Source organism: Mytilus edulis, chromosome 13 (assembly GCF_963676685.1).
Source record: "Mytilus edulis chromosome 13, xbMytEdul2.2, whole genome shotgun sequence".
In the NCBI taxonomy this organism is placed as follows: domain Eukaryota; kingdom Metazoa; phylum Mollusca; class Bivalvia; order Mytilida; family Mytilidae; genus Mytilus; species Mytilus edulis.
In genome coordinates, this window is record NC_092356.1 from 66,402,250 (window position 1) to 66,419,926 (window position 17,677).

General features: G+C 32.2%; 1 protein-coding gene across 1 annotated transcript; it reads left to right on the plus strand.

Annotated features, from left to right (window-relative positions):
* Positions 1 to 1,772: 1,772 nt before the first annotated feature.
* LOC139500477 (uncharacterized) lies at positions 1,773 to 15,792 on the plus strand. Its single transcript, XM_071289216.1, has 5 exons — positions 1,773 to 1,800; positions 2,775 to 2,921; positions 4,975 to 5,163; positions 11,973 to 12,164; positions 15,638 to 15,792. The coding sequence occupies exons 1-5, from the start codon at positions 1,773 to 1,775 to the stop codon at positions 15,790 to 15,792; spliced, it is 711 nt and encodes a 236-aa protein (XP_071145317.1).
* Positions 15,793 to 17,677: the final 1,885 nt, after the last annotated feature.

Sequence of the window (17,677 nt, forward strand, 5' to 3'; positions counted from 1 at the left end):
AGAGTGTGTCACTTCAATATAGCGTGATCTGGGTTGGCCGCTGGAATATGCATGAATTTATTATTAACGATTTCAATCAGCCTTAATTTTTGTGTCTGCAAAAAGTAGCATGTTCTCAAATCCGACTGAACGTGTCTTTCTAATACAACACAGGGTACATATTATAAGTTATCTACGTTCATATCCGTAGATATGGATATTTTAACACCGAAGGGTGGACAGGGTACTGAATGGTGTTAAAATATCCATATCTACGGATATGAACGTAAATAACGAATTTATCCCCGGTCTTATTCCGAATCGGGCGAGTTTTATGGAAATTCGGGTACAAAGTGTAACTACATTTGGTTGTATTCAGTTTAAATTCATGTTATTCCGTATAGTGCCCTTTCTACATATGTGCAGTGGAGAACTGCAGTTGTCCACATGTAAACTTCAAGCATTTGTTACCAATATGAGTACATCGCAATCCGTTACTGTTTCTTTATTCTTAAACAATTATTGTTTTTTTCTCTCTTTTTTTAGCAATGCATCACTCTCTACTGACCTTATCTTTTATTTATATTCTGTATCTCCATCCAGATTCTCGTGTATACCATGAGGATCCGGATTGGGGTGTTGATTATTTCTGCATTCTTTAAATTGTTATGTTACTTTTCTATACATTTTATTTATCTTACTCATTATTCGTTCTCTATTCTTTATTTTTAGGCATCCCAATATATTTTACTTACTGATGTTTAGTTACATTACGACGTTAATCTCTGATTTATATACTGGTTACCAATGTAGATGACAAATTGGTGTCATTCATGACAATAAAACAGAATCCACAGAATATATGCGACCATTCTCAGATAAAATTAATTTTACTTTAATTAAACACATTTTGAAACCACTTTTATCAATTTTCAATATCCATTGCCTAAATTGTTAATTGTTCATGTGTTTTGTTTCCGTATATTTTATATTCCATTACTCCTGTTTTGTTTCCGTATATATTTTATGTTCCATTGCTCAAGTGTTGTTTCCATATATTTTAGCCGCTCGTCTTGAGCCTACCAAATTAACACACTATATAGTAATCAAATTATACTTTTATTGTCATTCATAACTCTTAACAGACCAATTAACAGACCGGGTTTTATACATCCGACCCATTAACAGACCAGGTTTTAAAAAAAGATTGATTTATGTCACCAAAATACGGATTTTTGTGTAGATTTTTCACACAATGATATCAATTTGGTTAACACACATAATGCCTGTCTTTTTTCGATGTTCAAAATATTGCATGCAAGTTAATTCAACACAAGTGTCATTTTGTGTACATTTTGTGTGTGTAAAATGTGTATAAATTTATCGATGAGTAACTTGCCTTTTCATTTTATAGATCGTACATAGAAGCTAGAAAAATAATAATTACACCACTGGATTCAGTACATTAAATAGTTTTGTTAGACATAAATATTTTTTATGATAAACATACATTTAAAAGGTTATACAATGAAACATGCTGAATTTTCAATGATTTTCTCGATAACACCTGATTAACAGACTTTAGCCAACCCGATTAACAGACCAACAGCCGATATAGCCGCATACTCAATATAGATAAACCGACCAATCTCTCGGTTAGCCGAGTGTCGGCCGTGGAGTTAATGTTATTCAAGCTTTGGACACAGGATATCACTTCAAAGTTAATTGCGTTGACATTTCATACTGTTCATCTATTATTATTATATCAAGCATTTGAACAAGAAAAAATGAAAATGGAGGAATTACAAATGAGACCAGAAGGTACGTTTTTTTATAACTTGTGCTACAAAAAAGATTATGATATGTTTAAATTAGTGTCTTTTTGACATAAAGGTAAGTATTGCCTAGTCGTGCAAAACTGAAAAAAAATGTACAATTAAACAAAATTGGAATGTAATAAAAAACCGGTATATAAGTTTAAATTTTGTTGATACAGTTTTGATCTAGAGAAGGCGTCACAGAATATGTTCTAGATTTATAACTATATTTAAACGTTGTGTATGGAAAGTTTAAACTTTATGTCTTTGTGTGTCTTTCTGTAAAAAGAAAGCAAGCAATAGTAGTTGTACGTCTTTTGATACATGCACAGGAGTCCAACATTGAATTTCACATGATATGGTATTAGTGCAGTAGAGAAACATATTCAAAAGGGACAGTTTTAAAGTATATTCAAATTAAAGTATCAACCTTCTTTCGTAAGCAATTCTACATCGCAAAACACCTGTAGTAAAACAGGAATATAACAGTTGTTATCTATTCGTTTGGTGTGTTTGAGATTTTGATTAGGGACTTTCTTTGTAGAATTTTCCTCTGAGGTCGGTATTTTGTTTTATTTTACTTTTTGAATGTTTATAAAATTAAGCACTTGTACGGGAAATTAAAGAACCGAAGACAGAAATGTCAGAAACAGTACTTTGCGAGTGTTGATTGTCTGAAGTAGTTATTTTCATATAAAGAGGACCTTTAAATAGACTAAAAAGAAATATATACAAGTGAGAGGTTTAGATAGCTTTAAAACAAGGTTCAATCCACCATTTTCTACATTAGAAAATGCCTGTACCACGTCAATAATATGACAGTTGTTATCCATTCGTTTCATGTGTTTGATCTTTTGATTTTGCCATCTGATTATGCACTTTCCGTTTTGAATTTTCCTCGGAGTTCAGTATTTTGGTAATATACTTTTTATTACATTGTGTTTCCTAAATGATTAACCGGCGTTGTTAATATTTCAGATCCTTTAAAGCATTCACCCCTCACTCTGGAATGTAGATGTAACAATGTTAGAGTTAAACTTGAGCCATTGTCTAGTTTACAGTTTCATCATTGTCAGGCTATTGTAATTATATTTACATATCAGCAGGCGTTGGATTTACAAAGAGGTAAACATATCTTTATTGAATTTTTTTTCCCAGGAATACCTGCAACTATATATAGAGTACAGAATGTTTTTCAAAACTTCAATATCTAAATGCATGAAAATACATTCATCATCCTTTGTATTTGATTGATTGTAAGAAAGCTCCAATTAATAAATGTTGGCGGTGTATTTAGAAAATTCTTAGTTATTAACGAAAAAGTATAACAAAAATAATCATAAGCGTTGTTGAATTGTATCAGTGTAATACAGTTATTACGATGCTTTGATACACATCTTTGCCAAAACGTACATAAATGTTATCAAGAAAAGAATTACCCACATCACTTATTTCATCATACCTCGAGTTCATTTTTCTCATTGTTTGAAGCTGTATTATAAAAAGTTAAAAAAAAAGCTTAAGATGTTAAGATTGAGAATGGAAATGGAAAATGTGTCAAAGAGACAACAACCCGACCATAGAAAAGACAACAGCAGAAGGTCACCAACAGGTCTTCAATGTAGCGACAAATTCCCGCACCCGGCCCCTAAACAAATATATACTAGTTCAGTGATAATAAACCCCATACTAAACTCCAAATTGTACACAAAAAACTAAAATTAAAAACAATACATTACTAACAAAGGCCAGAGGCTCCTGACTTGGGACAGGCGCAAAAAATGCGGCGGGGTTAAACATTTTTATGAGATCTCAACCCTCCCCTTTACCTCTAGCCAATGTAGAAAAGTAAATGCATAACAATACGCAAATTAAAATTCAGTTCAAGAGAAGTCCGAGTCTGATGTCAGAAGATGTAACCAAAGAAAATAAACAAAATGACAATAATACATAAATAACAGCAGACTACTAGTAGTTAACTGACATGCCAGCTCCAGACTTCAATAAAACTGATTGAAAAAATACGATTTCATCTTGGTATTTGAATATCTTATTAACACCACACAAAAAAATCATCATGAGGTATATAAAGAAAAAAAATGATATATAAAAGACTCATACGATTCTTGGTTAAAGGAATAGCAGTGTACCAATGTTTGAATCACGAAAATTGATTCGAAAATCGCAAAAAAGGGTGGCAAACAATAGGTTAAGGAATAACACGAATTACGTATTAATTGGTTTACATAGATTTATATCACCATAGACACAATTCAAATCATCAGCAACTGAATACTATTTTATCCCGCCTTTAGAGACGTATGAAACCCTTACACAACTCGTACAAGCATATATACATACAAAAAAACGTAAACTGTAAATAATCCTATCTGAAATATGATTAATTAAGTATAAGATGCATTATTCTTAGTGGCTATTAACTAGCTTTTAGTAACTGCAAGTACCCTCAGATCTATACTTTTGTTGTTGGAATGTACAAGTACCCCTAACAACGCTGTTCAATGGGATTTTAGGTTTGCACTCCCCTAAATCTACTGAACACGTCCAAGGGTATTTCAGGTTTGCCCTCTGTCCTTCTTTCTGTCTAGCTGTTTTTCTTTTGCCATATAATACAAGAAAGTAATCTTCTTATTTACTTATATAAACGTTTAACTTAACTCAACATTTACAAAGTAACATTAAGATAATAATTAAGATTATACCCGAGGGTATCACCAGCCCAGTAGTCAGCACTTCGGTAATGACATGAATATCAATTATATGGTCATTTTTATAAATTTCCTGTCACAAAAATTTGAATTTTTCGAAACACTAAAGATATTCTCATCCAAGGAATAGATTACCTTAGCCGTATTTGGCACAATTTTTGGGATTTTTGGGTCCTCAATGCTCTTCGACTTTGTACTTGTTTGGCTTTACACCTATTTTGATCTGACCGTCACTAATGAGTCTTATGTAGACGAAACGCGCGTCTGGCGTATTAAACTATTAAAGCAGTTTTTAAATATAAGTTTTTTTTTACCTCTATCAACAACATCGTTAACAATTTTGTCAGAGTGAACCCCTTCTTAAAGATCTATGAGTGTGGAGTTCATAGTCTTAAATAATTTAAAACCCCATCAGAATATGTTTACACATTGTTTTTTTATTGTTTCAGACGACCCAAGCTCAAGATTGACAAGAGACAGATTAACAATAAAGAGGTCAAAGACACATAAATATTGGGTTATATCAGTGATAGTAGATCATAGGTACCAAACATTTACGCAAGCTATTCAAAGATCCCTACAAATTTCTGAGGAAAAGAGATTATCGACACTTGCAATAAGTGTGATGACCGAACCAGGTATTATTTGATGCACAAAATGCTTCTAAAAACATTTCTAACATAAATTTAGTATTATTCAGATCTTGTGACTTGAGCAACGATCTTGTAATGGATTTGAACACTGATATCCCAATTTAGACTATTAGGAAATACAAAGAATGAACAATAGAAATACCAAAGTTTCCTTCATCAAATTGCAAAATGTAAAGCAACTGTCATATTCCTGACTTGGTATAGGTATTTTATTATATAAAAAATTGTAAATTTAATTAAATTTTACACCTAGCTAAACCTTTTATGTTAGTTGCATACAATTCCATTATATTGACAATAATGTGCTAGCGACTGACAATAAGGTAAAATTGTCACAAGTGGTGGTATACCCGTCAATATTGTGCTATCATTTTAACACTACACAATCAAATAATTATTCCAGGAAACAAACACACTCTAAAGATAAGGTAAATCAGCCAAAATAAAAGACAGGAATATTTAAGAAGGATCATAGCACAATCACACAATGACTGCATGTATCAACACCGAGGTGCGCCAAACGTATGTTACAAAAGTGAACTAAACAGTTAATGTTAGAAAAATACAAAGACAATAAAGAAAACTCTATAACACATAATTATTAAAACGATAAACACCATGAATACCTAGAATCTCCAAGACCATCACGTACTTTTTGTAAAGTTGATTCAGAATAGAATTAAGAATGGAAATTTGGAATCATCAACAAGGTTTTGATATCTTTTGGAAAGTCCGAGTACCTGCTGCATGGTTTTGAACACTGAATGAGTCGGTAAATGACTTTATCGAATAACAAATTCTATTCTTTTTTTCTATTGGTGCCATGAGGGATGCGACACATTTAGAAATTTTCTCGATCCTTGAATGATACCTATAATACATATTGTTGAAGATCCTTTTTTGGATGGTGATGTTCTTTTTACACCATCTTACGATGTTTGTATTTCACAACTTGGTCACTATGCCCGTGTCTGTATGTTTTAGTTTTTAATTAACGTAATCTGTGTATTACTCGGAAGTTATTAATTAAGTCAGTGATTTCGTTACAACAAATTACTTAAATCCTTAACTTAATTCTTCGATGCATATAAAGTTCGATTGTATCTGAAAAGAACCTATTTCAAACGTGATAGCACATCCTCATTTTAACAGAAATGTTGTTTACCGTACCCGGAAATTTAGAAACGACCCTAATAGAATTTTAACAAAATGGGTATATCCAAAAAAGGAAGGTTGGGATTGATTTTTGGGGTTATGGTCCCAAAGGTTACAGAATAAGGGGCCTAACAAATAAACTCATCATAAATACCTGGACTAAATTTATTATATACGCCAGACGCGCGTTTTGTCTACAAAAGACTCATCAGTGACTCTCGAATCCAAAAAGTTAAAAAGGCGAAATAAAGTACGAAGTTAAAGAGCATTGAGGACCAAAATTCCTAGAAGTTTTGCCAAATACAGCTAATGTATTCTATGCCTGAGGAAGAAAAGCCTTAGTATTTCAAAAAATTCAAAAATTTGTAAACAGTAAGTTTATAAATATAACTATATCAATGACAATTCATGTCAGCACAAAAAGTGCTGACTACTGGGCTTGTGATACCCTGGGGTCCAAATAAATATTTTTGTAGTTTCCAGTCAATAACTGCGCTTGTTCTGTTACACCACTGTTCCATGCTAGGGGAGAGTTGGAATCCCGCTAACATGTTTAACCCTGTCACATTCTGAATGTATGTGCCTTTCCCAAATCAGGATTCAGTGGTTGTCGTTTGTTTCAGTGTAAGATATTTTGTCTTCATTTTTTGTGCATGAAGTAGGCTATAAGTTTTCTTCATTATATTGTAAAGACGTCGCAAAGAGAAAAACATGACCTTGTGCAATGCTTATACACAGGAATCGACATATTGTAGATCTATGTAAGTGCATATGTTTTAACAATAATGTTTAGTTGGCCTTTAATTAACAAAATCAATATTGGTACCATTTAAAACAGTATGCAAAGATTTACTTTAGATTAACTTTATTTATTTAAACATATCGATTCAAAATTTTTGGCATGGTAAGACAACATCTTCGTACAAAACTTCAAAACCAAATCTTTATATCTATCAAATAATTAAGTTCAGATTTTAAGTATTTTTTGCAAACGAATGGAACTTAATATAACTTACTAGTAAATCATAGATTACATTATTAAATTTATGTAGGACTTTAAAGTTCGATGAGGACGTTAAGTACGATGTTCACACTTAAGTGCGATGGTCTACGCTAAAGTGCGATGCTTCCATACGCAAAAGTTCGATGGTCCGCCAAAATATAGACATTAGAAATGTAGTTCGATAATGACGTTAGCAGTCGTTTATACAAACTAAAAATGAACATGCCGGAGATCGATTAGGAATATTTCATTAACAATTTTTACACAAAATGTCCATGTCTATGTCACTTATGAGTAATTAATTTAAAAAAGGGACGAAAGATACCAGATGTACAGTCAAACTCATAAATCGAAAAGAAACTGACAACGCCATGGCTAAAAATGAAAAGGACAAACAGAAAAACAATAGTACACATGACACAGCATAGAAAACTAAAGAATAAGCAACACGAACCCCACCAAAAACTAGGGGTGATCTCATGTGCTCCGGAGAAGGGCAAGCAGATCCTGCTCCACATGTGGTACCCGTCTTGTTGCTCGTGTGATAACAAATCCGGTAATAGTCTAATTTGGTAGGTCACATTCATGAAAGGGAAGGAGATTGTAGTTACAACGTAAGGAACATATCCGATATCATTTGTGAAACGGTTGTTCCATAACGGTCAACCAAATCGTGATGGCGTCCGTAAAATGTACGAAGGGATGATTTCAACTTCACCATTTGGAACTCTTGCTTTAATAGCTTCCCTGTGAGCACAACCATCTTTTAAGAAAATCATGATAGGAAATGCAAGCACGGGAATATCGTATCAATTGGGAGATATATACCCCGTATGCAGGTGCTGCTGGAATGTTGCTACTTAGAAATGGAAAGTTCACAATTGGAAAGCTGAAATCATCTCATTTGTTGTAAAGTTTTGTTTTCAACCGTCTTTAACCGTTCTTTGTCGTGGCTGAATTACAATGTTTATTTTTTTTTTCGAGTGCTTGTATCCTACATTGTACAGTCGACCATTTTACTATATAAATACAAAACAGTATACGCATATTTATCCTGCTTCGATTTAAAGCGAACGGAAACATTCGAATCTGTGTTTATGTGGTAGTTTACTTTGTGATCCCTATTAAAATGCCGTCGATTTTAATGAAAAGTTTGTCGTAAAATAGAGATACATGTTTTCATGCGTAAACTATAACATGTATAAATTGTCTGCTAAAACATTAGTTCGTACTGTACATTGCAGGAAAATAAAGAAAGAAAGGTGAACATTGCATTTCTCTCGCATTTATATTAAAGCTTAAACAAATAAATGTTGCATATTCCGCCAATGAACAAATTTTGTATTAATAATTTTCACTGACGACTGTAAGGGAGGTTGATACATTAGTGTGAACGGCAATCTACACCAATTATCCAAATATTCAATACGCTCCGAATTGTTAAAAAAAAACCATTTAACATGAAATATAATATTTGCAAAACATAAATTACCTTTATAGCAATTATAACTTGGTCAAACTTGTTAATTTAGAAATAATTACTTCAGTCTACCGGTAAATTGTAAAGCCTATCACATATGTTATACCTTAGCATAATAGCTTTTGCAAAAAACACTTTTTAAACCTCGATTTTTTAATACTTCGAATCTTACCCTTGGACCATCGCACTTTAGCGTGATACACCATCGTACTTTAGTGAACAAACAAGCATCGCACTTTAGCGTGAGACACCATCGTACTTTAGCTTAGACCATCGCACGTTAGCGTGACAATCGCATATTAGAGTACCACAAATTGAAAACGTAACAACAGACACGAGCATAGCCTATGAATTGTGAAATATCAACTCCGTTAGATGGTACCAAGGGCACATCACCATACATGCGTTTACTTTTCTACATTGGCTAGAGGTATAGGCGGCGGGTTGAGATCACAAAAAACAAGTTAACCCCGCAGCACTATCCCAAGTCAGGAGCATCTGGCCTTTGTTAGTCTAGTATGATTTTTTATTTTAGTTTATTGTGCATAGTTTGGAGTTTATTATGGCGTTCATTATCACTGAACTAGCAAGTATATTTGTTTCGGGGCCAGCTAAAGGACGCCTCCAGGTGTGGGAATTTCTCGCTGCATTGAAGACCTGTTGGTGACCCTCTGCTGTTGTTTGTTCTAAGGTCAAGTTGTTGTCTCTTTGACACATTCCCCATTTCCATTCTCAATTTTAAGTACAAAAAAATCGACCAGTAGGGGTACGCTACTCTAGATCTGTACGCAGTGAAAGAGAGTTTTTTTTTTTAGAAATACAGTGAAACTATTAACTTAGTAGAAGTAGTATTAACCATATGTGGATTCAAAACAAATAACCGAAAGTACTTTTTCCATTTTAAATCTCATCATATGGATTATTAGGCAAAATGTTAATTAAAAAAAAACAAAAAACAAAAAACATGCTACACAGAGGAATAGGAGATCAGTATGATGGAGTTTCTTATTGACACCATATTTGATAAGCAAGGATGTAGCCTTTTTAAAATATTGTCAGTATTCTTATTGGAAGAAACTGTACGGTTCTCCTTGTCGACTTTCCTTTTTCATATGAGTCGGAGTTTCTTCTGAATCAGACACTTGTCAAAATTAGGATGAAAATTAAGGATTAATAACACATTCGGATATATTGGTTTGTTTGTTCTTTCTATTAACAATCCAATTTTTTCTTATTGCGTATTTTTTGTTATATCCCCTAGAGCGAGTACTAAAAGAAACTCATACACGGATTCCTCACCCTAATTTTTAGAATGTTGCATCGAATTTGATATAAACGATCATCTCAGTACCATTTATTTGTTATGAACTACATGTTGATGGAAATTTTTAACGAACTTGACTGGCTTTATAATGAAAATATTGTTTGGGGTTAAAAATGCATTGGGTATGTTGATTGCAATATATTATTAATATTATTGTCACTTGCCTGACAGATATGTTCGTCTTAGGCCTTATCCCTTCCAAGTGTGCATTTTTTTTACGTCATTATGATATATTTCTATTATGAATTACAACATACGTTGAACCACAAACGTCAAAATCATTCAATCGCGAATTGAAATTAACTATTTGTGGATTCTTAAATTCTATATATAACTTTTGGACTAGTTTAAATCTCTGTCTATTTCTGAAATTTATTTTTACATACTTTTGATTTTTTAACCCTGTATGCTAACATTGCCTATGTAAATTTAAAAAATTTTTGTATGCACATTGAACGACACATTTATGTCCCTAATTCATGTATTTGGTTTTCATGTTATATTTGTTATTCTCGTGGTGTTTTGTCTGATGCTTGGTCCGTGTCTGTGTGTGTTACGTTTCGGTGTTATGTCGTTGTTCTCCTCTTATATTTAATGCGGTTCCCTCGGTTTTAGTTTGTTACCCCGATTTTGTTTTTTGTCCCTGGATTTATGAGTTTTGAACAGCGGTATACTACTGTTGCCTTTATGTATGTGACGTATAAAATTTTCTGACGTCAGACACTCAATTCAATGAATGTGTTTGTAGATAGATGTTTTTGTTTTCTGTTAAATTGTTCCTTTTAAAATTGTTATACGATGATGACTGATAGTGGAATTAACTATTTGTGGATTCTTATAAATTCTATATACAACTTTTGGACTATTTTCAATCTCGGTCTATTTCTGATATTCATTCTTACATACTTTTGATTTATTAACCCTACATGCTAACATTGCGTATGTAAATTTTAAAATTAAGTGTATGCACATTGAACGGCAAATTTATGTGACGTATAATAAAAGACACACAAATCAATGAATGTGTTTGTAGATAGATGTTTTTGTGTTCTGTTAAATTGTTCCTTTTAAAATTGTTATACGATGATGACTATTGTACCCATATTTTGACTAGTTTATTTATTGTGTCTGTTTAGTTAACGCATTAATGTAAATATAACGGAATTTGATGAGATTGTCATCAAAGTGAGAGGGTAAGCGATATAAAACCAGGTTTACTCCACCATTTTCTACATTTGAAAATGCCTGTGTACCAAGTCAGGAATATGACAGTTCTTGTCCATTCGTTTTTAATGCGTTTTGTTATTTGATTTTGCCATGTGATTATGGACTTTCCGAATTGATTTTCCTCTTAGTTCAGTATTTTTGTGTTTTTACTTTTTATCAATATTCAGATATTTGCGTATCTAAGGAAATTGTATTTATACAACCATACTTGTAAAGAAAACGAGGTTTTCTTCTATTGAAAATGACATGTGTTGTGAATTGCGTGTAAGTCTATCTGTTTAAGAATATGTTCAACAACAACTAAAAAGCCAACTGACTCCAATTTCATAAATGTGTTGTTGCACTGACTATATCATGTATATCTTGTAATTCGTATTGCAATACATGTACTCTTTGATAAGCAATTAGCTTAATTTGAACGTTGGCTTTCACATTATAATATTATGCAAATTGAATCCTGGAAAATATTTGAGGAATATAGTTCAACAGAGTTATTGTACTAAGTAACTTCATCAATTGCTTAGTATCAACACTTTATATATACATATCACTTGAATACTATTTGTTGCATATTTGTTATTCGTAAATTGATTGTATATTTGTAGGTGATCCAAGATTGAAAGAACAAGCTACGCTAATTAGAAACTGTGTAGACTGTACACGAGATATTCGTTATCTTCAAATACTAAAAATCATGATGACAAACAGAGATGATTTCGATAAAATACTGACTGAAACCATCCACAGACAGGAACAAGAAAGACAAAGTTTTCATCATAAAGTTTCAGACTGGTGTAGTAAGTTTGCATTGCAATATTGTTAGAAAATGCTAATTAAATTACAAAGAAACTTGTATTTTGAAAGCCCCCATGACGGAGAAAGCGAACTAAGGTAATGTGGTCTGGTACATTATATGCATACATTCACAAGAGACCAAATGATGCGTGTACGTAGGCAACTATATGGCAAATATGTGGAGAGGGCTTACATAGGCTATGCCTGTTTCCCAATACAATTCAATTTATTTGAATAAAATATTGTTTAAACAAAAAAAAAACTATATGGCACTATAGGGTGTATATGGTATATTAATCATGTTTTAACTTTAACGGCAGAATTCCAATGCATCTGAGAAAAAAGAATTTGTATTGTCTTTCTTCTTACTATTGATTCTATAATTGATATTCAGCCAGCCGTAAACACTTAAACACGTTCAAGTTCATTATTAAGTTCAAAACCTGACCCAGTATTGTCTTAAATTGGTATGTAGGTAGGTAGTTGGTACATATGATTGCCTCAAGCGCAGAGTTATATTTTATACAATACATTATAAGTAATTTCGGTATATACAGTAGTATATTTTTTAACTTGCTGTTCGATGTAACCAAGCTCCGTGTTAAAGGCTGTATTTGGACCTGCAATATTTCAACTTTGATACATTGTGACTTGAATGGGGGGGGGGGGGTTATCTAATTGGCACCCATACCACAACTTACACCATTTTTGAATAATTATTGTTATAATACTGATTATTACCAGACGTGTAAATAATATTATTTATGTGAAGTTTCTGTCTTTTTGAATAACTAGGATCTTAGGGAATGTTTCAAAGTAAAGTTGTTAACTGTCATATGAAGTGTTCTATTATCTCCACTACAACAAAATATTTCTTTGTTATCTATATTTGAGGGGAACACATTTTGCAATTTACTTTCTCAGATTGTTTCTCTCTGCAAAATCCTAAAAATCCATGTTGGTTTAAGTACTTCAATAAATAGATATAGGAAGATGTGGTGTGAATGCCAATGAGACAACTCTCCATCTAAATAACAATTTTACAAAAGTAAACCATTATAGGTCAATGTACGGCCTTGGCTCACACCGAACAGAAAGCTATAAAGGGTCCCAAAATTACTAGTGTAAAACTATTCAAACAGGAAAACCAACGGTCTAATATAATAAACATATTTAAATTAATGATCGTCAAACATCCCATCAAATATGATTTGAGTTAATATTATCCGTAACTCTATGTATAGGTGAGTCTCATAATGAGATGGTTAGCAATAGGGAAGACTTGAGTTTAAATCACAGTTATTCTACCTATCAATGTTAAATTCTTTTTAGACAATTGGTTTAAAGTTTTTTTAATCGTACAGTACTTCAAAATGATTTATCGCATCATTTTTTTCAAAATCTACATCAAAACTGATATATATATTTAGATATATTTAAAAGTAGTTCCATCCCAAGAGAGATAACCAAGAGGCCACTATATGTTTTGCTCCCAAACCAAAAAAACTAATAGTGGTATCTTTCAACATTTTCACTATCATCTAAAATCAAACAAGTGTCATTAGAAAATTGTGAAAATTTATTTTCAATACGGTGACCTTTTTACCACTAATGATACTCTTTTCCCATAATTTTCAATGCATAAAATACAAATAAATAGATACAGCATGTCTCCTTATATTCCACTCGTAAAAACATCTCTTTTTGATTACAATAGAAATGATATTGCAATTAAAAAATATTTTATCCCAGTCAATGACAGATTTACCAAAATTGAACAAAACATTCATAACAAGTCCGAATAATAAAGATTTTTTTTAAGGGGAAAGCCCTTATATTTCTCATGCTTCTATATGTTATCATATATCATAAATGAGTTAAGAAAAAATTCTATCCTGCCATGCTCTATGCTCATTTTAACATGGGTAGGCATTATATTTGTTAATATCTTAATACCGAGCGTTAGCGAGGTATTAAATGTTTACAAATATAATGCCTACCCATGTTAAAATGAGCATAGAGCATGGCAGGATAGAATTATTTCGATTCTAATAGGAATATTTGAACTTTTTCACTTCGAAGCGGACCTATAGTAGACGCTCGGAATGTCGCCATTTTGATTTCATGAACCAAACACGTTATAGAAAATCAGCAGTTTATCAATAAAACTAGAACAGAAACATTTTAACTTATTTTTAGAATGTTTTTATTTAATTTCCTAACGAGCAACACCAACAAAAATGTACATTTGGATCTCTGGCGTTGTTCAAAATTCACCTGACGTTGCAATTTCAATTGTGACGTCAGTCACGTGCAGCCCATGTTCTATTTGAATAAGAACATGGCTTTGTACCCAAAGCTTAAGAAGAACGTCATATTAGAATCTTAAGTTATATTATCCCGATTTACCTGCCAAATTTTTATATAAAGTGATGGGGCTTCATTCCCTTTCGGTAAGCATGTAATAATACCTTGTTGTTGCATAACAGATAATTCTCCAGTTTTGTTTCATAGTTTAGAGAATTTACATTAAAAAAATGAAAATCCTCACAAATAAATCTTTCAGTTAAATAGTTGTCCCCAAAGTATCGCGTTTCGGTGGACATTGAAATACCGGACGTCCATCCGTCCATTCGGTCTTGTTGGTGCTCTCACGGGTACATTTTTTGCCAGATTTTTTATAAAACTTATATTTTAGATTTATAGTAGTATTATCACGGACAAATTCTAAAATGGTGAACGATTTTTAAAATCATTTGATTTTGCAATTTAATGAGGGACTTTTTGTTTTGAATTTTCCCCAGAGTTCAGCATTTTTGTGATTTAACTTTTTTCCAGCACGGACCAAAACTGGTTAGATCGATATCCTTTGTTTCTTTTTTTTTCTAATCATATATAAAATCTGTATATGGACCATTATTCCTGTTTTCCAGCAAATTCCTTTTTAGCTCACCTGGCACAATGTATCTTGTTTAAAAAACGCATCCGATGACCTGACTTAAAAAGCAAGATGGCTGCGATTGCTTAACAAAGGACATAAATACGGATAACATTTTGATTTAAGCGTATATCTCTGAAACCAAAGCATTTAAAGCAAATCTGACATGTGTAAAATTGTTTATAAGGTCAAGCTGTATTTGCCCTGCCCAGCCTTTGTAAATTTGGCCACAATAAGCATAAGGTCACTTGTTTAAAAATGTGTCCGATGACCCCGCCTGCTTGCCAACATGGCCGACATGGTTAAAAACAGAACATAGGGAAATGCTGATAAACATGGATGACGCAAACAAACGTTTGTGTATGCTCTCTGGTCGGCCTGTTGCCTTTTTTGGCACGTTCCCCGTTCCATTCTCAATTTTATTTAGATCATAAGACATTGTACTTGTACCATTATTGCTAGTACCATTATTGCTACCTTAAAATGAATTCGAAGAATTGTTTATACATGTTATAGCTTATTTAATTTTTGTTTCAGATATAAGTAAAGCACAGTGGAAATGTGTTAAAAATTCAGAAAACCTAAACTCTCCCAGGCTTTATCTCACCATTGTAGGAGAGGATGAAAAAAACATAAACACCTTGTTTCAAAAGTTAATAAAAGAAATTTCTATTCTGAAAGTAAAGATATAATGACTGCCTTTATGAAAAGCTATTATCTAAGGTGTAATATTGTGGATATCATTATGTTCTTGAAATCTGTACTTTTTGCTGGTTGGTCTTTGTTTCTGATACAAAGGTTGTGTTCTGACAATTAAGTTATGTCAACAAGTCTTTCATTGATATAAGGTGTCATGGTTCAAACTATATAATAACAAGAGTCCAACATTAAGCTTTGGTTCATTTCTTTAAAAAAAAATATTCATGGGTGTTTCCTGATTACTGAAAAAAACATGTTTTGAGTTTTATTTAATTTTTAGGGTTATTTTCAAAGTGGTTCATATTAAAGTAAAAAAAAACTGAAATCTTAGGGTTCTTTAATGTGCTTTATCTAAACACGTATTTTTATTTTTATTTAATTTGGGGCACAACATTCAAGGTGGTCCAAATTAAGGTTAAATACATATGGTCGATATTTACTATTCATTATAAGATATTTCTATAAACAAATTAGTTTTGTATTTTTTTTTATAGACATTGTTTTATTAATAAATAATTTTGTGGAGATTGGTTTTTTTCTTTTTATGTCCCCCAACTGGGTTCATACGTCCGTACATTTTGTACGTCCAAACATTGGTTTCCGTTCTCTAACCTCATTGTAAGTTATGTAACTTACTTGTATACACATTGCTTATTATCACACACCTCTGATCAACTACAAATGTGGGTAGCGCCACTTCTATGGTTCTTAATAAGGTATGTTCCTGTATAACGTTTTATACAAGCGGGGCGGCATATAACTTTATGGTTAGAGTATATTTCTCATACTCATAAATGGACATAAAATGTATGGCTGAAATAACATTGTATCAGTTGTATCTAATTGTCCAACCCAGATTGGTATATTGGTATTCTATATATTATCAGTATAGTATTGTGCTTCCTCATCATAAAAAACTAATGTATTTTAACATAATTTAATTATTAAGATATATATATAGATATAATAAATTTTAAAAGGGGAAGCTTTAGTTTTAAACTAGTATCAGTGGATAACCAGGTTTCTCAAATCGATACGGTTAAATTATGGAATTAAGAATCAGAGCCTTTGCGACAATTTTAAAATTCCATAACTTAGCAATCAAGATGGGAGAAAAACATTCGTCCATTGTGACAGATAACAGTCTAAGAATCTTTTTCTTTTAAAAATCAGTTTTGTCTTGATATTAAACTAAATTAAACAAGAAGAATTGTAGCGACCAGAAGAAACAAATAGAACTTAATTAGCAACAAGAAGAAAAATGTTGTGACTAGCAGACAATTTTAACAACAAAAATGTCCTGATAAACACACACAAATGCTTTACCGTTTATCTTATTTAAATATTGCATTGTTGTAGTTAATATAGTTTTGTAGTACAAGGTAGTAATGTGTACCACATATGAGTCTTCTATGCTATTTATCGTAATATTTTTCACCATTTACAATTGTCAGTGCTTATAGGTTACATTTCTACATATTGACAATGCAACTGTCCACAAGGACTCCTTTTATGGCTAAAACTGTACCACTTTTACTAACATGGTGTTTTGAAACAAATCTTATCCTAGAAGTAAAAGTTCATATGCACTACAATTTTTTTCAAAGGTCAAAATATAGGGCTGTGCGGCATATTTTTAACGTTTATATGCCCTGATCTTTTCAGAGTTTAAACTAACACTTGTTTTCTTAACTATTCCTACCTCGAATGAAGGGTTACCACAGATTTCAATGTAAACCATATGCACTTCTATATTTACTGGTAACATTCTCAAGTTATGTCTCTATGAGATGGAACACAGAAAGCCTAACTGGAAACCAGTATGTAAACAAAATTAATTTTCTATGAATATTCTAAATCTCCCTTAAGAGGTGTGGT